The sequence below is a fragment of the Tinamus guttatus genome, unplaced genomic scaffold (assembly GCF_059628265.1).
Source record: "Tinamus guttatus ecotype Peru unplaced genomic scaffold, ASM5962826v1 Tinamus_guttatus_pri_ptg000060l, whole genome shotgun sequence".
Taxonomy (NCBI): domain Eukaryota; kingdom Metazoa; phylum Chordata; class Aves; order Tinamiformes; family Tinamidae; genus Tinamus; species Tinamus guttatus.
This window is the reverse complement of record NW_028288594.1, coordinates 10,673,267-10,698,273: the sequence shown is the minus strand read 5'-3', so window position 1 is coordinate 10,698,273 and position 25,007 is coordinate 10,673,267. Positions and strand designations below refer to the sequence as shown.

Here is a 25,007-nt window from a genome sequence, read left to right as displayed (position 1 = left end):
TTCTCACTTCCTAGATAACTAAAACATGATCTGTGGTGCAACAACATTTACTGCAGTGATTTATAACACAGGACTGACTAGCAGCTCATGTATTGCCAGGATGGTGGGTGTTTTCGGTAGAGAGGGCTGCTGCATTTATTGGCACTTGACAGGTATGCGCGATCATTCCACTGACTGAGCTCCCATCTAGAATTGATTCAGAGTGGCCAATTAAGCTTCCAGCTCAGCAATAATTTGTTTTCCAACTACCTTCACTGCTCATATCACAAAGATAGCCTGAACTTCAAATCACTGTTTGGCAAAAGCAGAGCTGGCACTTTGTGTGAATTACACTAAATTGACATGTACGTCCATCTGCAAAACAGACCCACCAGCTCCCCTCTTAGCAAATCCATTTCAAAGTGGATACATATTCTCTGCAAAAAAGTAATCACAAAGATATTGTCTCTACCTCCATGCTAGTATTGGGGTCAAGGTCATCACACTCTGATTCCTCTGAGCTGTTTGTCTCCTTGTTTGGCAGCATGAGGAGGAAGAAAGAGAACACGAGATTAGAGGAGAGATTGGTTAGGCAGCACAGAGCAGCACAGGAGTGTGAGCAGCATGGAGATAGGTAACACTACAGAAAACATTCTTAAAAACAAACAGAAACCAATCCAACAGCAAAACAAGAGAAGCGGTGGCAAAGGCATGCTTTAACCAAGAAGCAGTGACTCTGCAAGCTATTCAGGCAGTAAAAACAGCAAAGGGAGCAAGAGAAGGAAGAATTGTGACCACCATGCTGGAGTAACGGCTTCCTTCGGGCCCAGCACTTCACCGATTTGACTGCAGAGGTGCAGGGTGCCTGTGAAGTGGGTGCAAGGTGCATCCAGGCTGCAGTGGCAGGGCTCCTCCCTTCGCACATGCCATCTCCATTGCACTAGGCTTGTAAGGTGGAAAGCCTCCGCAGAGGGACACGCTTAATCACGGGCTTTCCAGGAGAGGGGTGGGTCCAGAGTACATGCTCAAGTGCCTTCCTCAATCAGGGCTGGGCTTTGGTTGTGTCAAAATCACAAGTGTTTGCTTGCCTCTGGTGTGAGGGATTGCCCCAGATTAGTGCTGAGCAGGCCTCACCGTCGGGGTATAGGGACGGTTCCTCTGCACTGCAGAATAGTAGTCAGGCACCCAAAGCAGGAGATGGATCTTAACCCCACAGCTCTCAACCTTTTCCATACTGGGAAATCGCAGAGAGAGAGAGACAGACACACACACATACACACACACACACACAAAACCCTCTCCTGGCAAGACCTAGTCAGGATCTCTTCCCTATTTGGTAATATGGAAAGGAAAAGGTCATGGAGACCATTTCCCCAAGCGCCACAGGTCTAGGAAACCGTTACCTTAAAACGTGGGTGAAATACTGGCCCGAAGACAACTCATCAGCTTCAACGGGGCCATCGTGCCAGCCCGTGGCTTTCTCACCACTGCAGCTGCTCTGATGGAGCTACAGAGCGAGCTAGGTCAGAGGTCAGTAGAACATGGTCTTCCAAATTTTAAGAATATTTAACCTTATATACGGATTTTTAAGGAGGATTACTTACTTGCATGTGGGATGCCAGGAAAAAGAAAACGAAAAACAAAGACTGCATTTTATCTTGCATGCAAAAATCCTGCTAAAATGGATACTACAAAAAAAAAAAAAAAAAGATAACTGAAGTGGAAAAAAAAACCAAAAAAACAAAAGCAAAACTGCTGCCCCCTCCCTCTCTTGGGAGAGGATGCTCTAGGGGGTGAACAGGATGGGAAGCAGGAGAGCAGCACACAGCTTTCAGATGGCCTTACTCACTTTAACAGAGACTTTGTTCCCCAGAATATCCTTGGATTTACGTGGCCCATTGGCTTCATTTTTGCCACTGCTCTCCTTTTCCGCCCGCTTTCTCATGCGCAGGGTATGCCATGAACATGACTTCCTGTTGTACCAAAAAACGCAGCAATCAAATGGCAGATCATAGTAGGAAGGAAGGATTTGGAAAGGGGAACCAGCATCCACATTTGCGATTACTGCAATACCCTAGGAGGTGAAAGCCACCAGCAACAAGACTGTCTCCGTTTGAGCAACGACAGTCAAATTAAAAAGAATCAAACCAAACGGTTCTACCAAGCAGATGTTGTGCCACACTTGCCATTTTAATGCATGGAACAGGAAAAGTTCCCATGATGGAAGCAGGCAACTAGAACTTGGTCATTCGGCCTCAGGGCCTTTATCTTGCATTTGCCACAAACATATATATATATATATATATATATTTTGGCTAAAAAGGTCAATTCAATTCTCAGACTTGTTGATTAAAAGCAGTGAAACAAATGTAAGTAAATGAGAAAAGTCTTAATGGAGTATGCAGCAGAGCAAATAAAAAGATTAAAGAAATTCAAGGTGTTGCTCTCTACACGTTGCTCAGAATACAAAAAATTCAAAAATAGGGACTATATCATTAACTTTCCAAGAGATAAGTAATTTCCTAGAACAGCAAGGTCTGCTGTGCCTCTGGAGATCAAGAATTTCCCATTAGCAGAATGATTTTTTTTTGCCAATCTGGTTAATTCAGTCCATGTTTTTTTGAATAGCATCACAGCAGATACGGTTTTCAGCACATTTTTCACTCTTCATTACTGCTCCTATAACCTTACCCTTGGAAAAAAAAAAAGACCAGGTCACCCTTTGTAAGAGAAAAGCTGTGTTGAAAACAGAAATTGCATCTCAAAGCAGACATAAAAATTTAGGAAAAAAGAAAACAGTTTTCAATACTGATTCCATTTTGTTTAAAAAGTGGGTAGGTTGAGGGAGTGGGAAGGGGTATGTTGTCTAAGCAGAAAGCTCTCAAAACAGCAGTGTGATGAGCTGGGATCCAGGTTCAAAGCATCTGCCCACCTTTAAGTCATGCAAATTTGATTTGCATGTTTTAAGCCCAATGTTTGGCACATGTCATGTCTACAGTACCTTGATACATTTTACAAAGCAAGTTGCATGTAATCCAAGGATAACCTGTGATGCCAATAAAACGCAGTATGTTAGCACGCTAGGACTCAAAGGATGCCTCACACAGCCAACGTTTCCCCATGATCCCTGCATCCCATTCCTAAGCATTTTATTTTTTATACTTCTGTACCTGATTGGGACTGTAGAACTGGTCAAGTTAAAAAAAAAAAATTAATAGCCTCCCAGCAGCTGGCCACACTGACACACATTAAACTGGCTTATGCCAAGTGTTCTTGCCACCAGTGTTTCGTCTGCACTGGAGCAACACGGACAAGGTTGCTCCAGTGGTGCTGGGGACAGCTGGCCACGAGCAGTCACGTTCAGGCTAAAGGAGCACCAGAACGTCCTGCATGTCTCAGCAGGTCAGAAGGTCTCTTGTGGTATGTGGTCATTTCTGCAGAAGGCCCACATGAGATATGCAGAGCAGGGAAAGTTATGCAGCACTTCAGAACTATTAAATTTCCTTTTCAGCTATGGTAAGAGTCAAGGATGTGGCTGAGGGACTCCCCTGGACTCTGACCTTCCATCAGTAACATGGTGCCAAAGCTACTGGACTGACCACATGTTTTGTGCACCGTACTTGTCAACAGAAGAAACGCTTTCATTACTTGCACTAAGAAGTCAACCTCATCTGGCAGACTAGACAGGGCTAAAGATAACACCTGCACCAAGGCAGTTTTAACTCGTAGGACCCAAGATTAGAGAGCCCCTTCAAGCATCTCATTGGTTTCTGGGTTGGCTTTAGCTGCTCTAGTCTGAAGACATGAATTAAGTCTCTTCGCTGAAGAAGAAGGAAGAGAAGGGCAATGTGTGTGTCCCTGATTCCGGTGTGCCTTCCTGGCCACGGTCCCTAAGCCTGCATTGCAGAAACCAGTCTTTACTGGGAATGTAGACACACGTTTCCATGTGAAGGCTGGGAAGGAACATGGGAATAGCTGTGGCATGTTTCCAAGGAATGCTAAACAATTCCTTTGGTCTAGTATGGAATTCATAGGAGTATTGACCAGATTTCTGACTGATAAGTAAAGTCATCGTTTTTCATAACTGCAACTTCATCGGAGATCAAGTTGTTATTTTTAGTGAATCTGTAACATTTCTTCATTTTCAAATCTATACTTCAGTGCACTCATGTACGATAACTTAATTTGTAGCAAACATCATGCATTACTGCCTCCTAGTCATTTTAGATATCAAAAGAAATCAACAGATATTTCTAAAAAGAGGGTTGTACCTTCTGTATTTAATACCAAAAACACTTTCTCGCATTAGTCATTTCAACCTGACAAATTTCTAAAAATCAGAAAAGAAAAATATATATCCACACATTTGTTAAATAAGCAACAAAATGTTATAAACAAAAAAAAAGAAAAGAAATAAAAGGATCAAACTAGTTCTTTTACCTCATTAAAACATGCTCATGGTGAAAATTTATTTTACATATTTAAAATAGTACATTTAAAATTAGTTACATTACAGGTACAATGATGAACATTGCGACTATCCATTATATTGCACAACCTGACTTCGTCAATATGAGTTTGTTTCCTTTCCTTTTTTTTAAATAGTGCAAAATACTTTATACAGGAATGTACTTGGATGGGGGTCTTGCAAACAAAAAAAAATATTTTACAAAAGTTACTGAAAACAGAAAAAAAACAAATGAAACAAAATTAAAAAAAAAGATACAAGCTGTACAAGGAAATTGCCACAGACAACAAATTCTCTACTCCTTGAGAAGTGAACCTCAGTCCAACACAGGCCTGTTTTTTTTTTCTAGATGTTGTTGTTATAACCAATATATAGATTAGTAACTTAATACAACATAAATATAAGTCCAGTCCAAGCAGGTCCATGTTGGTGTAAATTGGTGTAAGGTAAAGCATGCCTTTAACTCTCTATGGTTTTATTTCTTTCCAAAGTATAAACAAAACCCCACAAAAGGAAAATAACCCAAACCCGAGCTATCCAACATGGCTGCCCGATGCTGCCGACTGATCGCTCCGTTTGTTCCAATGGCGCTGTAGATAAAAAAATCAGCAGGATTTCCCTACCATTTGGGTTTGTTTATTATTTCTTTTCCTCAGAAAATCCACATAGTGCTCCCAGGGAAGCCAACATGGCACTTACTTGATGCTTCCGTCGCTACTATCTGCAGTGGATTTAGTGAGGGGAGCCAAGATGCTGCCAGGGATCCAGCCTTCCGCAGCCGGAGAGTGGTCGCTCGCAGGCTGGTACACCAAGAACATGTTCTGCTGGTTGATGGCCAGGATCTGCACCACCTCGCCTTGATTCACACAGATCTCATCCTCCTTCAGTGCATAGTAATCTTTAATCACCACCATGGAAGAGGTCCCGTTGCACCCTCCCAAATCAGGCTGCAAAAACGAACAGAAACGTGGTGAGCAGGTGGAGTTGAGGAGCCTACCTTTTCAAGCAGCATTCGTGACTTTCCATCTCCAGCTTAATTTCACTATGAACACTAATTTTAGTTCATATGAAAACTTGTTTCAATAGCAATAGTGTCCTAAAAATGCTTTATGTGCACCAAATAACTATCTGTACCAAGCCAAATGGTGGGGAAAACCTATGAAAGATTACTCTAGAAGGTGAATTAATACTCACGCATTTCATGACACAATACAGGTCATACTTTGGTCAGCTGCAGCCAGCAGTAGAATCCAAATGCCACTGACAGCTCCTGGCTCTAGGCTGGGCTACAGGAATCATGTCTGCTAGACTGCACATGCAGCCAAAATATAACCTACCACCGGCACCCTCTCAGATGTGAAACATGAGAAGGTCTAGGCACCTCTAAACCAGCAGGAGACATCTTCAGAATTGCATGATTAAGGGATACTGGAGAAACCAGAATATTATTGGTGCCAATACTGCAAATGGTGGCTCTGTCCAGCCATAGGTAACTCTAACAGTGGGGCTGGCTCCTATCTTCTGCTGAAGATCTTCGTATTTTTAAGGCCTGCAGACACAGCACCCCTGCAGACACAGTAGCAGTGGACACTCCAATGCGAGGCTCTGGTTTCCCTGAGGACATACTGTCTGCCAGGAGGCCAGAGCCTTTCAGGATACCATTTGATTTCAAATCATAGTACTCTGAGCTGGTTAGCTGGCAATTAAAACTAACATCACTGATCACCTATCAAATGGGCTATGAGACAACTCCTCATGGGGTAAGTCCAGTACCTTGCTCTGCTCGTACTTGTCTCCGGGCTGCGCGTGTTCATACCCTGTGCTGCCGTTGGAGGTAGATATCTTCAGGGGTGGGAGAGATGTGTTACGGCTTGCAGCCTTCAAAGACTTCTCAGACCCTACTGGAACAGAAGAATAGGGTCTGCTGTTGGGCTGAGGGACCCTGCCGGCCTGCGGCCTCAGGACTGCAGAGCTGCTCTCCTTGCGTTGGTATTCGATGGGAGACTGCAGCGCTGCAAGAGAGGGAGGGAATTAGCTACGTGCTCCTGATGGCACCACACAGGGACGCAGAGCGCCAGGTCTGTCCCACCAGAATGGACACTTCGGCTGTCAGACAAGCAGGAAGCACCAGGTGCCACCTCTGGACACACACAGCTGTGTTCTCGGGGTTCACACCGAGACGGGACACAGGCACGTTACGTTGTACTGCGCACGAAGCAGCTGCACACATAACCTCTCCAATCCATGCTGCTGCACACACAGCCTCTCCAATCAGCACAGGGGGATAACGTTTTTGGCATTTATAACATACATAACTGCATTCACGTTCTTTGGAGCTGCACAAATGGAGCATTGTAAAAGTCATCTTGTAATAAAAATAAATGAAAGCCTGACTAGAGGTGTTACACCTCATTTACAGTTAATTTGGCAACCATCAGAAATCACAGATTAAATCACCCATAAATCTCATTTGTGTATTTCCAAGACAGCAAAACTAGCAAATTCTTTCCAAACATGATGTATCAGAACTTGGCTCTCTATGTACTTCCCATGTTGACTACCTTGGTTCAGGGAGAGTGCTGGAAATGACCAGCAAGTGAGGAAGCAGAGATGGCACAAAAAAACATCAATCCCAGCAGCCTATCCAGAAAACACTCTCGTCCAAGTTATCGTCACAGGCTACATCAAATGGCTTCACAAGCCTTAAAAAAAGAGCTGGCTAAGTGAGAGAGAATATTTCTTAGACATGGAGAGAGAGAGCTTACATGGGGTAAGGGAAGGGTAAAAATGCCAAAAAGGGAAGAAAAAGAATTTTCTATGTTTGGACGGGAGGTGATGAGGGCTGGGAAAGGAACCCATTTGCCAGGGTCAGACCATCCCCCGCAGATCTATGGGCTGTTGTTTGCATGCCATGTGGCTTTACTGCATGAGTTATAGCAATTAATACTGTGTACATGCACCAGACTAACTGGAATGCAGAGACCAGTCTAGCAACAGCAGACGGAGGTCACAGCACCAGCCCAACCAAGGAACCACAAGAGAAGGAATGTCTTTCCCAACAGGAGGAAAAGGAAAGACAAACAAGAGGCCCAGCAGCACACAACAGCCTCTCCAGCAGTCCCCTTCCAGGGATAGGGAGGCTGCTCTAACAAGAATACTTAATATCAAGAAACAGAGCCCAAACAACTCACGGAGAATCCCACATCATCATTTTTTTTCAAAAGGACCCTATGTTTCCACACAGACCTGTAGCAGCTGGGCTGTCACTTGGTTCAAAAACCAAAGCAACCATCACCACTCCCTCTTGTACCACAGAAATAATTTGTGTTATAACACAGCAACTTCCCGCTTCACTCGCCTGCCTCAGCTGCTGCTGAACATGGGTTGCTCGTGTTGCACCTCACTCATGGAGAAGGAAGTTTGGGGAAATCTTTGACAGCGACCCGTTTTTCTAGTACATCCAGCACATTAAGCTGCAAGGTCTTTAGCACGAAGTCCAAATAAATATTTATCAATCTCAAAACAATCTACCCTATTCAGCACTTTCGAAGGGCATTTAGTTGAGTGTCCACTTGTGGCTATTAGTTCCATAGTTATCTCTAACAGTGGGGCTAGCTTCTGTCTTCTACTGAAGATCTGTTTGTGCTTTTAAGGGCCTCTGGCAAAAAATCCATGTCCGCACAATCTGCCTCTCTTAAATCTACATCCCAAAAACTAAACCCACCCCAGCAGAATATCATAAAAAATGTTACAGACCAAATTCCCTGCTCATATGAAACATATCTGTCGAGAAAGTATTTCCTTTACAGACAGCTTCTTAGAGGCAAAAGAGAGCACAGCTACTCTAGTCAGTCACTTGGTGCAGTCTTTTCTCCAGAGCAGCAGCTTTTGCTTTTTTGCAGCAAGTCAAACACTTAGGAATTGTATATGCAATTGCTGTGTTTTGTATACAGAGTCCTGTTCTTTCAGGCTTCCACGTTGAAGACAAAAATCAGAGACAGCTTGGGCAAGAACTCATGGGGAATATTTTGTTATTAAGTTTACACAGCATTGGCTCAGTGTGGATTTAATATGATTTTAAAGACAGAAAACATCCGCTTTAATGAAATGCAAAGCTAAAGGACATACTTGAAGATTAGTCAGTCTCAACGAGATTACATCCTAAAAGCCACTTAAATTGTTCTAGACTGGACAGGCTCTACTCGATATAATATCATTTTCTTGGATCTTATTTATAGGTTTAAAGTAAATCCTTAAGCCTATGTTTTAATATAAATCTATTTTTACTTCTAGATTTAGAGATACTGAAGATTATATTCCTAACCCATCAAATTCCACGCTGGCCTCACAAAAGGACAGGCTAAATAGAGGCTATGAAGAGGCATCAGGAGGAAAAGGGACTCAGGGTAGTAAGTACTGGGAAGAAAGGAGGACATATATTAAAAATAAACCAATGATGTGGAAGGGACACAAAGTCACTGCAGCAGTGTCTGAGCAACTCTCACTAAATTTAACAAATCTCCTGTAGCTAATCATTATTGGAACTTATTTTTCGGGGGATAAGGCAGCATTCAAAGCACTGACACAAATCAGGTGAGCTGTGATATCCTGACTGGACTGCTGTTGGTGGAGAACTCGGACTGCTCATCTCTTTTGAGAATCCTTTTATGAGCTTTATGAGCACCTTTCACCTTCAAATCATGAAAACCAAGTATCAAATTTGGGGTCCTAAAGGCAGAAAAATTCTCCTTCCCAACTGAGCTGCAGTTTTTGAACGGTCACAAACACAATCTTTTTTTCCTGTAACACTTCCCCATGTAGCTTTTTAAAAGTAAGGCTAAGATAAATTAAAATTTTGAAAAGGCTATGAGAAATCCTATATAGAAGAAAAGACAATTGTTGTGAGTCATGTGAACTGTAAAAGGCTCTTCAGATTTTGCAGCCAAAAACCTCACAAAACAAAAATACGAACACCCAAATACAAAAGCTAACATGTTGTACAAACACATTTCAATATAGATGATGTATTAAATTTTTAAATAAAGAAGTCTTTCTAATATAAGCTCAAAGTCTTTTAAAAGGAAGCTATTTTGAAATGAATAGCACAGAACAATTTTGGAAGTTTCCAAAGAAATCATTCCTATTTCATTACTTCCAAACAAGTTAAAAAAATATATATTTTTTTCCTTTAGTCCCCATTCTTCCTCTTTCCTTCACTTGGTAAGTTAGAACAGGTTAAAATTAAGTGAATATGAGTTACCTGCATTTTCAAAATCAAAACTTGTAACAATCTTTTTTAAAAAAAACAAACACAGATTTAATGTTATTCCTACACCAAAGTTAAAAATTTGAAAATGAACCTATTCATTCACAACTCTTAGGTTTACTGGGAAAACCATCCCGGACATTTCCTTGTCCTCTCCCTATTTTTTTGTCCAAAGCAGCAGCTGCCCAGAGGAGTTTGGACCTGAAGGGAGGTGGATGGCTGGGCAGCCTTCATCCCACCTCATGTCCTCAGCCCTAGCACACTGTGACATTAAATAGGGGGTTTCTGGGGAAAGGCTTGTTCTTGTTCTGACCAAGCAGCAGATGTTGTATAGATCCAATGGTAACTGGCTTCGATGCAGTCTCGCAAAGAGATTAAATTTAAAATTGTCCTGTAGAACGGAAAGCACCAGGTGGGATCGCCTGCAAAGCCCAGTATTTTTAAAGGATCTTGCACCAAAAGACTACCACAACACACTGCTGAAGGGAGGGATCAGAGGCCTGAACATGAATCTGGCTGATATACAAGGCCAAACACAGCAACTTGCATTTAAGTAGAGAGCTGCAAAAAACAGTCCACAAGATACTGCCAGCAGAGCCTGGCCAGGGCGTCGCATGGTCTCTGACATGAGACAGGGCTCCACCAGCTCCACCAGCTCCAGGGCAGCATTCCTGGCCTCTCTCCCATCCTGTTTTGCTTTCCAGACCCAGCATGCAGGCCCCCTTGCACAGTGGCAGTGAGATGGCCTTTTTTAAAAGCCCAAATGTAACTTATAAATACTCTTTCACATGTACTTTGTGGATACCACTGAGCCCAGTGCTTAAAGACAGGGAGGTTAAGCTCAAGCTTTCTCTTAGGGATTTTCCTTAGGAAAAAGAAGTTGCTGCATGATTTTTTTCCCAGAAAGGGACCAAAGATGCAAAAACTCTAAACATTTGTTGGTGTCACAGTTTGGGACTCAATGCAATGACTGTGTACATACCATTTAAGAAATCTCTTTGTGTGTCCAGGACCTGGTTGATATCCTGTACCCAAGCTTGCTGAATTTCTGGATTAGCAGCCTGTAAAATGAATCTCTCTGATGTTTCCCGGTTCATTAAAGCAAACTTGCAGGGATCATTGTCCACATTTTCTTCAATGATTAAGTAATTCATCTGCAACAAACCAAATTAAGCATGTGTTACTCAGCATTACTCAAGACCCAAAATAAAATTGCTGTGCAAAGTTCCTGAAAACAACTAATTGAATTTCCTACCAGACTGTCAGATTGCAATCAGAAGAACTTGCCTCATCTAGATTTAGGCTGATAAATTTTAAGCCTAAATATGATGCTTAATAAAGCTGTGACAGATGTACCAGACATCCATCTGCCTTGTCTTGAATTACAACTTCTATTTTAAGGTAACATAAGCCTCCACAGGAAAGAAATTCCCAGTCATTAGAACACTTTTAAAATGGAGTGGACAGCATACAAAGATACACACACACACACAAAGGCAATTCCTCACTGATGCTCTAACAGATTTTTTTTAATTATTATTTCTAGCAGATTATACTGTCACCTGTGTACAACCACTTCACTTCACTGTGGTCACAGTACTCTTCCTGGAAATCTCATGCACAGAGATTTCAGGTACTGTCTGTAGGTCCTTGTTAGGCTTCTCTTTTACAGTACTCATTACTGACTTCTCTTGAGTTATTCACATTTACGATAGCAAAAGAGATGAGCTGAACAAACATCTGCCATCCAAACTTCTAAATTTCATCATCTTCCACTTCTCTGCTTTAAGAAGGCAATTTAGTTCACCTGGCAAGGAGGAGCTGTCTTCCAGTCTAGCCATTGAAATTCCCATCCCTGAGACCTCAGAGAGAGTTAGCAGTTTGCAGGCAAAACTAGAAGAATGGTGCTGGGAGTGGGGCACAGGGAGAGGGCTCTCCATGGCCCAGGCAGACAGGTCCAAAGATTAAGGGGTTTTGAAAGCGTAATAGGTGTCCAGCTGAGATGCATCCAAGAAGAAACATGCTATTTCTGCGTGCTAACCATCTCTGTACAAAGTGTTCTTTGTTAGTGTAGGACATTATGATAAAGCTTCTGTCAGTCCTCGGAGAAAAATATTTGTAAACCTTATCTCCTTGACAGACCAGAATGGCTACATTTGAACTTCACTCATATGAACCTCTGCCTCTAACAAAGATGCCTCAGTCCTCAGCCATGTCTGTTTGCACTGAAGAAACAAATGGGACCAAAGGTGCTGGGTAGGTCCTTCTATAATGTGGGAGGATATGACCAGCAGGGAAACATCCCTCATATCTCAGGGAGTGTCTCCAAGAGAACTAGACAGCCATGGCTGCATATGATGTCAAAGAGCTGCCGCAAGACAGCTAGATAGGTCCTGATTACTGCTGCAACAGAGCTCCCAGCTTGCCCAGCAGGACCTTGCCAGGACTCAAACTAAGGTCAAAGAAATTTGGTCCTGTCTAACAAGCAAAGTTGCCTCAACCTTTTGCTCCTGAACTCAGACCAGATGCAATCTCGCAGTAGCTTCAGGCTGGGACAGGAACGGCCAGGTGACAGGGCAGCCTGCTTGCGTGGCATCTCTGCAAGCCTGTCCCTCGCTAGGGAATCACCCAGCGGAGGAGGCGGCTACGCGGCAAGGCGACGATTCCCGCGATGGCTCAGAGGGCAGCAGGTGAGAGGTCACAGGGCGAAAATCCTGCTGCACCGTGAGGCAGATTGCACCTCTGTGGGAGGGCTTCACAGAACTGCAAAGCGAGTCAGAAGCTCAAGAGCTGGGGTGGGAGGAAGGGTCAAACGTGTTGGTGCAGACACTCTGAACACCAGTGGGGGAGACGCACATGGACCCACGGGCGATCCCACACTTGCTCTCCAAAGGAGAACAAGCAGTTTGCCCGATGGAAGAAAAGAGGGACTGCAAAATTATCGCCCTCAAAAAATGGTAAAGTAATTCAGGCAGTGGGAAAGACATTGCTTTCATACGCTGTTTAACTAAGCAAAGCAACTCGTACCCTTGAGGCAAGCTAATTTTATTGAGATTAGAAGAGATTTATTTTTCTCTCTTTGTCTACAATATACAATTCAGAAATTGTTTCCTACAGATAAAAGACTCATTGTTATACATACAATCAACTGAAGTAAAAATGACTCAAGCTATTTTCATCTCCTAATTTAATCATTATTTAAATTAGCAATAAGATAAAATAAAAGCTGATCGTCTAAACTGAGGCAATTTTTGCTCTAAGTTTTTTTCCTTGCAGCTTATTATTTGGTTAAACATACTGACTTGCAACTGAATATAAGCTTTGCAGTAAATGCTGGAGTTTCTGCTAGCCAAGATAGCTTTACTTCAGTTAACATACTTATCGTGGCTTTTTTCACCTCTATATGGTACAGGTGGATTATATCACTTGATATTGTTCTCCTCTACTTTGCACTACTGTATCATTTAAAATACAGGGCAAACACAACTCTTACTCCTCTTTCTAACCTGTATCTTGGGATTTCTAAGCAGTATCCATTTCATTCAGAGCTACAAGTGAGAGAGGCCCTGTCCTGGCTGTGCTTCCTGTAAAGATCACCCAGCAAATTTAGTTATACAGTGGTTTACTTAGAGATACTGGTCTTAAATGGCTCCTGATCCACTGAAATGTAAGTGCAAATGCTCTTGGCAGATTATTGCCCACCTATAATAAGACTGACCAAACCGATACGATTGCCCTACCTGACCATCAAACCAGACCTGCCTCTCTCATTCTATTGCTTACCTTTATGTTTTTCTTAAACATGTATCCTGGTGTTAAAGAGCCTTTCCTAAGCAGTTCGCTGAAGATAACTATTTGCTCGAAGAGAAAAACCCTACGCTCCTTGGGCCGAGACTGAACTCCAGAATCCTGCTCCGTGACGTAGAAGGTATCTTGCTGCAGCAGCTTTCCTTGAGCTGTCAGCTTGCCCTGAGAAGGAGACAAAACATCAGCATTATAACACCTGACCCAGAATGTCCCCATGAGACATTCTGCTAAGTTCCACTCATTTCAAGTTTTCCAGACTGCACTGAGTTCACATGTAACATATTCTCTCACCTTTAACAAAGCAGAAATCTTTTAACTTAAGGGTACAGTTTAAGCAAAGTAGCACAGGTTTTCTTTATTCTTATAGCCACCAGATATGCTTACAAAACCATAATCAAGAGGTCTCAAGTAGACTGTTTTTATACTTAATTTCAAATCTTGTTCCTATTATGTAGTTTGTGTTTGTCTAGTGACTTAACCTCTCTCTAATCATGTGTCCTCAATACCTCTCCACAACAGTAGTCAATGACACAAAACAGAATGTGCTTGTTTGCAGCAACACTGTGATGCTAAAGGTGATAAGACACACTTGACTTCCATTTGGAGATACCAGGACTGCTAAAGACTATACTGGCTTGGTCACAAACCACAAGTTATAACTGGCACGGTTACTCAGAAGGCCCTTCCTGGAGGTGGCCAAGCTCAGGGCGAGCTCTTTGCTCGTTAATGCTAGGTGATCTGTCTAACAGGCAGAGCAGTCTGGGTTCGAGGTTTATTTTGCTCTGGCAGGAGACATAAGTCGTCTAATTCAAGCTTGTAGAAGCTTTTACTGGCCTCACATTTTGAAGAAACAATACATGGACTGTTGCAACTTTACAATGACTGGTATATTCTTCCCCCACCTTAAATACCACACCAAAACATGCACTTCACCACCGGAGAAGAACAAAGCACTAGATAAACTGCCTGGAGTAGGGCAGATTATAGAAATGATCATACAAAGATGAAACACCTTTCCAAGGCTGCAGATTTTATCAGAAGCAAAACACAAATGCATACCTCAAAGCCTTGGAGGCGGCCCAGGTTCATCATGTCATTGCAGCGTTTTGGTACAAGGCACATTAATTCAACTGCTTTCTGTTAAGCAAGAAGAATGTCGGATTGTTACAGGAAAATCAGAGTGATTCTAAAAATGAAGTATCAAATGATAAATTTCAACAGCTTGATCACTGCTAGAAGTTATTCATGGTGTGGTCCTCATGCACTGAAGGTTTATAATTACATGTGAAAGAAGACTGTTGACTGGACCTTAGTTCTTTTACTTCTGTCTTAAGCTAAAGAGAAATAGGAAATTTAGAATATGAGCAGGATCTTAAATTATTGCCAGTCAACACGAGGATCTAATTTCACCACATAAAACTCCATTAGATTATGTAGCAGTGTTGTCCAGGCATGAAAACATACCTCTATATCGGAGCACTCCAGACCAGCTTTTTCACTGTACCTCAGGAAATCCTATAGAAAACATGAAAATTTATAGAAAGACAAGAAGCCAGTTTTAAAATGAAAAGGCATATTTAGCAGGTTTTTATGGGAAAGAACTTGATAATATTAATAAATTCATCTTCAGAGGTTGCTTAATGTCATAAGCCTTTTATAAATACAGAAAAGGGAGGTGGATGGTTGCTGAAAAGAGCACAGAAAAATACAAAGCTGGGCTTAGCCCTTGGGAATGCTGAGTTGGTCCCTCAAGCCACAAGACCACACACACACATGAAGAGATTTTTCTGTTCCTTTGGCACTTGAGGCAGCATGCCACTGTCTCCTTGCAAGAGCACAATTACCAAACTGTGGACTCATGGCAGCCTGCTTGAGACTACTTTGAAAAGAGGAAGAAACCAGCTTAGTCCCCAGTGCTGCTGGAGATTATAGGTTATGTTTCAGACACGCCTGATTTTAGATATCGGCTTGAGCTCCCCATGGCTGAAATCTCAGAAATGAAGAGCATTTGCCATTGTGAATAGAGTCAGCAGAAGACAGAGTGGTCAGAATACTTGGAAGAAAAACTACCATGGACTCTCCAAATTTTCAGACATCAAAATAATCTGGATGTAAGTTTCTCATGCTAATTTGGAAAACACGAAAGATATTCAGAAACTGAGGCTATAGTGTTTATTAGAAGCATATGTCTCCATTCAGCAACGAAGAATGGCTTTATTAATATTCTATGTGTCTTTACTGCAGTTGTTAAAAATTGAGCAAAAGCTTGCTCTGGAATTTCAACGGAGAAAAAAATCTATTTGAAGTTTACTTTTCTGTAAAGATATCCGATAGAAAATCAAGCAAAAAAATCTTTTGAATATCATCAATTACAAAATGCTTGCGCAGATATGGCCCTTCTGCTCTCTGGACATCTTTTGTTGTAGATGAATGTAGGAACTGACTCCTCTTTCCTCTCAATTTGATGACATCATTCTTCAATTAAAACCAAGACTGATTTACAGTAACAGTATGTAATGCAAGATGCAGATCATAGTTTAGCCCAAACTGTACCTTTCCACTCACCTTGAGAAGAAGCTGATACTTAGTTATTCTTTGAATAGGTTTGATCAGAAAGTCACTAATGGTTAGTCGTTGGTTTATTTCCTGTTGAACCTCCTAAAAACATGGAAGATTAAAAGCAGTTTTAAATAACTTCAGAGTAAGACAGAAAACATGATACAGTATCTCAGCAGATGCTTATTTCTACAGAAAGTTAGTCTACTCTTAATCTTCTCTGCAAGAAGGAATTTTAGAGGATTTAAAAATCTGGCATATCCTATTTAGGCAAAGACTGGATAAAAGTCATGAACGAGCTGGAAGATGTTTTAAAGCACCGGATTCTTTCCCACTTTGAGCTGACCGAGCAGGGCTGCAAGATCTGGAGACTGCTCTTCCCACTACAGTGGGGATTTGCTCACAAACAAGTCCTGCAGAGCATTCCTCATCCCCTTGGGTGAAATGAAACATCTTTTCCTCGTTAAACAAACTTCTTTCACTGTTATATCTAAATGTGCTTAGTCCCAAAGATTTCTTAAAATGGAGAATTTACGGGAGGCGCCATCCAGCTCCACCAACTTTTCCCTCCTCCCCTGTTTAGAGACTAAAAATTAAAAAGCCTATTTTATTTTGGACACAAATCAATGCAGTTGCGTCACTATAAGGGCTAGGAATATTCAGTTCTAATTAGACCCAAATAGAAATTAACAACATGAGAATTCAAGAGAAATGCAAGAACTCTGACCCTGACCCTGCGTGTGCAGGGGGTTGGAATAGATGATCTCTAGAGGTCCCTTCCAACCTTAAGCATTCTAAGCATTCTGCGAACCCTTTTTTTCCCCCATATGTTAGTCTTTAGCAGCACGCGCAGCATCAAAATCTTCTAGAGTTTATTTTAGACAAGCAGCATGAGTTTATTTTAGACAAGCAGCATAGGTCAGGTTATAGCACAAGCTACTTGATTAGGACTCACAGCTGTAAGCAGAAATACTGTATAATATATATTTGCTTACCTCAAAATATGCCTCATACTCAGCTACTATATATTCAGACCGTGGCTTGTTCTGGCAATACACCACATACATGTGTAACCGCCGCTCCTGGGGAAGCAAGATGCACAGCAGCCTGGTGACATATTTGCTACCATTCTGTTCTGCTACTAAAAGCTGGCAGAAAAATGCTAAAATTTTCTGTCTCATCTTCTTCATATTTGGTTTAATCAGAGATTTGGTATGCTGAAGCAGAAAAATAAATTGATCACTGGTTCTAGTCTCTAGTCTTCCGCCTTATTTTCATAAGGGGAGGATCCCACAGGGGCAGGCAGTTAATCAAAAGATGTCCTTCCCACACTGCTAAGTCTGGAGTTTGCTATAGGGTCATACTCTGGCTAACATCACAAGACCATGTCAGTCACAGCAGTTGGCAATCATTGTATTACTGCAGATGTCCACGGCCGCAAGCAATTTTTTCCCTGAAATAAGAAATCTGCATGAAGACAGTGATGTTTTAGGGAAATGCAGCTGCTTATTGAAGATGCTTAACTCTATGGCTACTCTGTGTTTAAATTAAATTGTAGAAGTAGCAAGTTAACACAAGCAGGTATTTCCAGGAAGGAGCCATCATAGCCTAAAAGGCAATGACAGTAGAGACCGGTAACTGTAGAACTTACATGCTTAATAAAAAGCTGTGCTAAACGGTCAGGTTCTTGAAGACATTTTTCCAGTTCTGCCAGGAAAAAGCTGAAAGAAAGAATATTGACATTTCAGAAAACTTCCTTAGATCATTCCAGCAGCAAGTCAGTCATCCCTCCATAATATATGGATGCAACTTTAGTGTTAGAATTCAATAATAAATGAAATGGCAAGCTTAGCTTCAGCCCTTAATTGCAGCATTTCTAAAACAAAAGATGAGAGCTGCAAGCTTTTTGCCATTACCCCACAGTGGTTTTAATTTTTAAAAAGTGCCAATTATTATCTACTTGCAAGAGTTGAATTCCCTCACTGAAAACTAAAGCAAAGCTTCTCCATACACCAAAACACTTGCAAAAATTCAGCTGAAACTTTACCAGGAGTTTTAAATTGCTTGAGCAGATTTGAAGGACTGATCAACATGAAAAAGCCACAAGGTTTTACTCAAAGAAGCAATCCAGAACTTTTTGCAGGCACACTTTTGGCACACTCTGCTGTCTTCTTTTGTTTTTTTTTTTTACTATTTCCTCTCTGTTATTTACACACATAAACGCAGTCTTTAGCTTGACCTGCAGCTTCATGAGTTCTAGCTTGAATGCTCTTTCCATGAATATGAAAAGATGCTTGAAATTGAAGTAGGAGCATCTAAACTAAAATTTAGAAATGCTGGAATGTTTTTCTAACTGTTAAATCCTGACAATTTCCTTTTCCATCACATTCTCTGTATAGAATTCCCATCTCAAATGTATGCATGGATTTGCTACAGTAGTCAGATCTGGAGAGTGAACAGGCCAGGAATGGTGTGGTCCCAAGAAAACCCTGGGAAGATGTGTGCTGGGTAACTGTCTCAACTAAATAGTCCTATCACTACAATCAGCTACAGTTACTTCCATAACTCAGTCCTGTAGAAATATTAAACACACCTACATTTTAAGTCACTTCTCGACCCAGATATGCAGAACTAACTAAATATAGTGAATCCCTCCCTGCAGATTAGAGAAACTCCTCTTATCACACTTAAACAATAGCACCAGTAAAAACACTCACTGCTGGCGCAAACTTAATACATGGTGAGAATTTTTCTGTAGTTTTTGCTTTGTGCTCCCAGGAGCTGCTGTCAGAACACACGGGCAGGCCTAGGCTCACCAGATAAGCACTGGTGGGACACTTGATGTGAAGGACACTGTATTTCCTTGGCAAGGGACATGTACAGAACAGAAGGAATATCCAGCCCACTGTCATTTTGCAGGTTTGCACATGTTTTCAAGTTCTAGGCAGCCCGAATTGTAGAGTATTCTTGAATGGCAGAGTTGAAATGATGGCCAGATGCTTCACAAGCAAGACAGTGCTGTTCATACGGTCACAGTGAAAATGACCCTGGGCTTGAAATAAGCCTCCTCTTATTTCCAGCAGCTTTTCAAAAGCTACTTGTATTGAGACTGACCAAACACTACTGGTGTTGTCAGCCTCCTTAACTTATCAGCTGCATGTCAAGACATTCATGTCACAGAAAGCCTCAAGATGTATGCCAAAAATCTCGGTGGGCCAAGGAGGAGAGGGTGACACAGAAGTAGTTTATACACTGGAGGAAAACCATGACCATCCAAAACTGCTACTGCTCAGTAGTGGGATGGACTGAGCCTACAGTTGTGATCAGAGCAACATAGTCACGACAGTTTCAGCTGCTTTTCTGGGAATCTGAAAATTGCTCCCCAAACAGCTGGGGGCTGTCTGGTCCACTTACAAAGAAGTAACTCTGGAGCCATGGCTTGACCATACTCACATGTCTCCTATGGAGCATCTTGTGGCTCCCCAGAAAAGAAATGGAAGAGCCACTGGCACCTCAGTGCTGACACACATCAGATTCTTGACTATACAACCATATTTCTGCTGCAGCTCCTCTACCATAGAGCTTGAGTCAATATAAAGCTATGTTACAGACAGCACTACAGATACTCTCACATGAAGGCAGGGAGCTAGTCCACCAAAACCTTTTGGTAACAAGGAGTTTATGTAGGAACGATTCTTTGCATCAAGCAGCCGTGCCATTTTTGATAGGGTAAATAGAGCCGCAAGGCAGGATATAATGTACTGTGAAACTGCAGCTAAAAGCATAAGAGCTAGAATCTTCTCAGGATTCAAGGTAGCCATAATTTTTGAGGCTATTAAGTAGCACTTAAAAACCAAGACAGATTGTTCTATGTGAAGCAATATTCTTTCGAAGTTCAGCCTTAATGACCTGCTGATGTTCAATTCGAAGCAACTTAAATGTCTGTATATACCAATCCTTTATGTATGTGTGGTCAGAATGACTCTTAAAAAGAGAAAAAAATCAAAAACTCACTCTTTATGCCAGTCATAGATCTGGTGTATATTGCCAAATACTATCTTGTCTTTCCCTTTCATATCCTCAGAAACTCCTTTTTCTTCTATCCTCTTCATGAAGCCCTGTAGGATAAATGATCAGTGATTAGTAAAATGACCACTTGAAAGGGCAGAATAATTAATTTTTTGAAAAGGTAAGAGTTTAATGTCAGGATTTTCTGCTTTGAAAATGCTTAGAATTTAAAATCAGAAACCCATCGAGACATCTAAATTACATGGTTTGCTTAAAAGAACATTCTAAAGGATTTATTTTGATTATCTACAATAGTTACACAAACCTTTATTAAATGTCATTGAAGTGACAAGCACGATTAGAAGATAAAAGTAGTTTATCAAGCTCTGGCTTCTCTGGTAAGTCAAAAAAGCCAGACTGTACAGATCAAGTTCTTCCATTCGACAAGAAGCACAAAGGCATACTTTGAGTTTAAAGAGTCAAATAAATAGGATTTCTCACATCTCCAGAGAGTTTCTTTATGAGTTTTTGGAGCACTGCAGCCCTGTCAGCTTAGTCAGTGGAGCATGATGTAAACAGAAGATAACACCAAGGTTTTCAAGTTTGGAAGCTCTTGAAAATCACTATCAAATGGGCAGATAATTCTCCCTGGACTAGTGAATGCCATAAGCCTTCCCGAAAGTCAGCTTCATTCTTGCACCCCCAGTTCTGAGGCCTTGATGAGAAACAAACGGGAACCCTGCGTGTGTGTGATGTCTCTGACAGGTGATCCCTAGGGATCATGCAGGTCATTACAAGCTGCAGCTTCCCAAACTAAGACTCTTTTTGAAAAAAGTGGAGAAAAAAAAATCCCATAACCTCTCTTATTTGTCTCAAGCATTTTTTTTTGAAAGCATTAAACCAGGGGCCATACATGCACCTCCGCACAGATTTCAATGCACGATTTCAGTTTGTGTGCAAATTCAAATATAAGTGCATGCTACCATTACTCAGTATTGGTTTGGAGCAGGACTGCAGCATGACAGCAAGAAAGAAAGAAAGAAAAAAAAACCTTAAGGAGCATAAATTATTTTCTAGCCCTCATGTCTGCGCTACAGCAGAAAGTTTGTTACAAGCAGCGTAGCCAAGAAAAATCTTTGCACACTTGACTTGCAATCTAAAACACAACATTAGTTAGATAAAAACAGAAACACTTCCCAAAGGAAGGCATTTCTTTTTGTTGTTGTCAACATAAGGAGACCATGGAAGCAGTGTGCAAAATAAAGCAGTTTCTTTCTCATGTTGCAGTTTCTTTTTTTTGTGTTGTCACTTTTCTGCGTGTTGTTTTTAGTGGGAAAACTCCTCCTTTAGCTGGGTTTGTTTCAGCTTACCTCCACAACAGTTCCCAAGTCTTTGACGTAGTCTTTTTCAGTCTGTACCAGCTCATTTAAGACAAACCTACGAAAAACAGAATACACGGAGATTTTGAGCATACTGATATTCCTATTTGCTCCTCTTGCCACATCACTAGCCATCAACTATCATCAAAAAAACCTGCTGCTGTTCCAGGTCACGTAACGCTACTCATCCTTTGCTGACTTCCAGCCCAGTGGAATGAAAATGACAAAAACATATTGTTTCAGTTCAGGGTCCTCTGGATTCCCTTAACTGGCTTCTCTTCTTCTTCCCCTCTTTCCTCAGACCCTGTGACAGGATGGGGCTAGAGCAGCAACCCCATCACTCTTGCACTGTCCTTCCTTGTCCTCCTCTCCCCAGGTGCAACCCCACTGGCAGCTACAGAGATGTTTTCCTGACTCGTTATACAGCAAATAAGAGAATTTTTCTCTTTTGTTCCCCCTCTCAGACTGTGTTTCTGACCCTAGACTCCCTGGCTTTGATCCGGGGGTTCAGTTTTAATTTGGAAGTGCCAGGCACCAGGAAGGCAACCCTCTCCTCCTCTTTTCACCCGAGGCCATAATCTTTCAGACTAGGTGATCTGCGGGTGGGATGCAAACACTTTATGCTTGTTCCACGTCTGCTAATCCCGGGTGTGAGAGTCACTGCATGAACACAAACAGCAACGAGCTAAAAAAAAGCCCCTCCTCCTTTGCAAGTCCATCTGGCTAATCACATAATGTTCTTCTGAGGACAACTGCAAAAAGTTACAGCTTGTGGCAGACAGATTTCCTCTGCATTACGCCAGCAGATGGATTTGGCGCAGGAAAACTAAACTCTGTCTGCATGTGAGCTCGCCGAGGCCGTCACAAGGCCAGCGAGGGAGAGGGCTGCTCGGGCGCCTCGCAGCGCTCTGCCCACAGCGGCCACCAAACTGACTGCTTGAAACCGTGGACCTGAGGGCAAACAGTGCTGAGGTAAAGCCTGGGTAACAGCTTCTCCCTGCAGGTGAGCAGAAAACCCAGGGCGGCTCTTGGGGTGACAGAGCACAGTCACCACGCAGGGCAGGGCCCAGGCTGGGCCGCGACGCAGCCTCCCAACGCGCCCCTGGCTGCGGCAGGGCGGCGGCGACGCTTCGCGAGGCGGCGGCAAGGGGTCAAACGGCTTCTTGTTCGTTTAGGAGCGAAGCCCGGCCCCCTTGGCAGCGGGCACGGCCGCCAGCAGCAGTGCCAGACACTCGTGCTCCTGCCAGGCTGCACGCCTGCGTGGTAACCACGTGGCGGGCAAGAGGCTCCTCTTCTGCCTAGCAGCAGCGGGTCCCAAGCAAGTGCGTGCGGGACGGCCCCGTCCTGCTGGCTGCTCGGCCTCCCTCACGACAGGCTGCCACATCTCCCGGCGGCCACGTTGCTCCCTGCTAAAATGCGGGGCTGTTGGGAGGACGCGGAGGCCCTGTCCCGTCTGCCCCCTCTCCTGCCTGCTCTGCTCGGTCTAGTTAGTGGATCAGTTAGTTGCTTAACGCTGCAGGACACGCAAGCGGCTGGATGCAAAATCAAAATCAGCGCACAAATTGGGGTATCTGTCAGCAGAAGTGCTGCAGAGAAATGAATTAAAATGATAAATCTAGGCCTTTTTCTCAGGAGCCAGGACCTGCAGTTCCACCAGTTAAAAAAATTTAAGCGTGGCACGAGCATTCCCCCAGCTACCCTCTTCCTGGAAAGCAGAAAGATCCGTCTTCTCCCTCCCCTGAAGCCTATTTGATACAGCAGCCTAAAGGCTCTCCCCAGGCCTAAGTTTCCAAGAGGCTGCCAAATGTGCAGGTCTACTCACCTCTACTTATCTGACAACAGGCAGGAGGTAGCTTAGAAAGTGCCTGCACTAGTCACCACAGGGGACTCACTACCTAGTTGCATTTAAAACAGCATCATGGAAAGAGCCTTCTCCTTTCTGAAAACATTTGCATTGGGATAACTTGGATAAATCAGGATAAATCCAGGCTGAAAAACGTTAGTCGATTAGAGTATCCTCGTACTGCTCGCAGAAATGCAGCAATTTAGGCTGATGGAGTCGAGGTTTCCTAACCCGGCGGCTCAGTACTGCCATGCGCATGTTGCCAGACACACAGGAAATTACTGCCCAGGCCTGTGCAAGGCTCCAACTGCTGTTTTGTGGGAAATGGGGGTCACAGCTCGAGTTTGGAGCACAGCTGCCTAATATGGTTATGGAATTAAACAGAGTGAGTCGCATAGATACAGAACGCAGACACGGAGGAGCTGGAGAGGAGACAGATGTCTTGTGCTGAGAGCCACTAGCAGGTGCTCCTAAACATCCTGGCGCTTAGGAAATGGGACGCAGGCAGTCACTAATTACGTGTAACACGGGGGCTGCCAGTGCCCCTGCCAGAAGCGGTGCAAGCTGCGGAGTGTTACTGCATTTAGCTGTGCTTGCAAGGGCAGAGGTCTCTGCACTTGCATTGCAACCTGCAGCTGCTTGACAGTTATCTAATTAGTAAATTACTACCAGAGAAACCCAAGAACCTGTCACGCGGAGGAGCTTTTCAGGGACAAACATGAGCAGGGCTGCTCTCTTGGAAAGGAGCATGTCTGTCCAACAGGACAACTTCTCCCATTCAGAAACACAAGTGTCATGGCCTTGCCATGGCTGTGAGCATGTCCAGTCCCCCACTTTATTGCTTTTCTGGCTTCCTACAGCAAACCACAGGAGCACATGATGCTTTCACAGTCCTGTGACACTTGGCTCCTGCTTCCTCCTCTACTCTTTAATTATTTCCTTTTCCTCCACTCACTTAGTTTCCTTCCCCTGCCTGGCAATTTTCCCAAATGGGCTGCTCTTCTTCCATCCCTCACCTTAGCACACTCCACCAAGGCCTGTGCACTGTTTTTTTTCCTCACCAATGCACTACTTAGTTACATGATATAATACTATCACTGTAAGAGGCTTTATAAAGAAAACAGCTACCCGATCCTTTTTTTAATAATTCTGTGTCCTTCAAGCTGACCATGAATTTGAAATATGTCTAATGTCAGTAATATTTCAAGGCAGGAGTGTTATTTTTGTTACATTTACAGGATGGTATAGATTTTTTTTTTTTTAAAAAGGCTTTCCTGAGCTCCTCCCCCATTGCCATGGACATGAAGATTTCTCAAATAAAACTTATTCTAGAGGTGCATTTACCCTAAAAATACATCTGAACTCTGTCCCTAACTTTGTAAATAACCAAAGCAAAACATTTTCAGCTCATTCATTCAATTCTAATGGGATTCTATGCTCTGTTCCTTGAGAGCAGGTAACCACATCAGCAATATATCCCCCCTTAAGAGTAGATTTCATCTCTGGTTGCTCAGCAATGAGCAGGGGAACACCTCAGTGTGTAACTGTTGTGTTTAATCACAAGAAGTTTGTACAGAAACACATATTCTGTCATCTGGGATAAAAACTGCAGGTTTTAAAGAGTGAAGCTGAATGTCTCAGGTACAAAAATACCTTCCTAAAATATTGTTAGGGGATAAAAAAACAGCAAGCAGATGCAAA

The 25,007-nt window shown here is 42.7% G+C and overlaps 1 protein-coding gene across 5 annotated transcripts in view; it reads right to left on the bottom strand.

The window, feature by feature from the left end:
* KALRN (kalirin RhoGEF kinase) overlaps positions 1-25,007 on the bottom strand; it is a 467,999-nt gene that overhangs the window by 19,447 nt on the left and 423,545 nt on the right. For 3 of the 5 annotated variants that reach the window (XM_088519564.1, XM_088519563.1, XM_088519565.1), the window contains 11 exons: positions 21,455-21,521; positions 20,091-20,194; positions 17,728-17,797; positions 17,072-17,158; positions 16,086-16,178; positions 14,985-15,035; positions 14,580-14,657; positions 13,497-13,682; positions 10,696-10,867; positions 6,221-6,459; positions 4,240-5,394 (listed from right to left, as the gene is read on the bottom strand). In XM_088519564.1, the coding sequence (XP_088375690.1) occupies positions 5,143-5,394; positions 6,221-6,459; positions 10,696-10,867; positions 13,497-13,682; positions 14,580-14,657; positions 14,985-15,035; positions 16,086-16,178; positions 17,072-17,158; positions 17,728-17,797; positions 20,091-20,194; positions 21,455-21,521 (1,399 nt within the window). In that variant the 3' untranslated portion in view covers positions 4,240-5,142. Of the gene's footprint in view, positions 1-451; positions 512-1,828; positions 1,953-4,239; positions 5,395-6,220; positions 6,460-10,695; positions 10,868-13,496; positions 13,683-14,579; positions 14,658-14,984; positions 15,036-16,085; positions 16,179-17,071; positions 17,159-17,727; positions 17,798-20,090; positions 20,195-21,454; positions 21,522-25,007 lie in introns of those variants that run through there. The other 2 variants (XM_088519566.1, XM_088519562.1) reach the window with 2 other exon arrangements.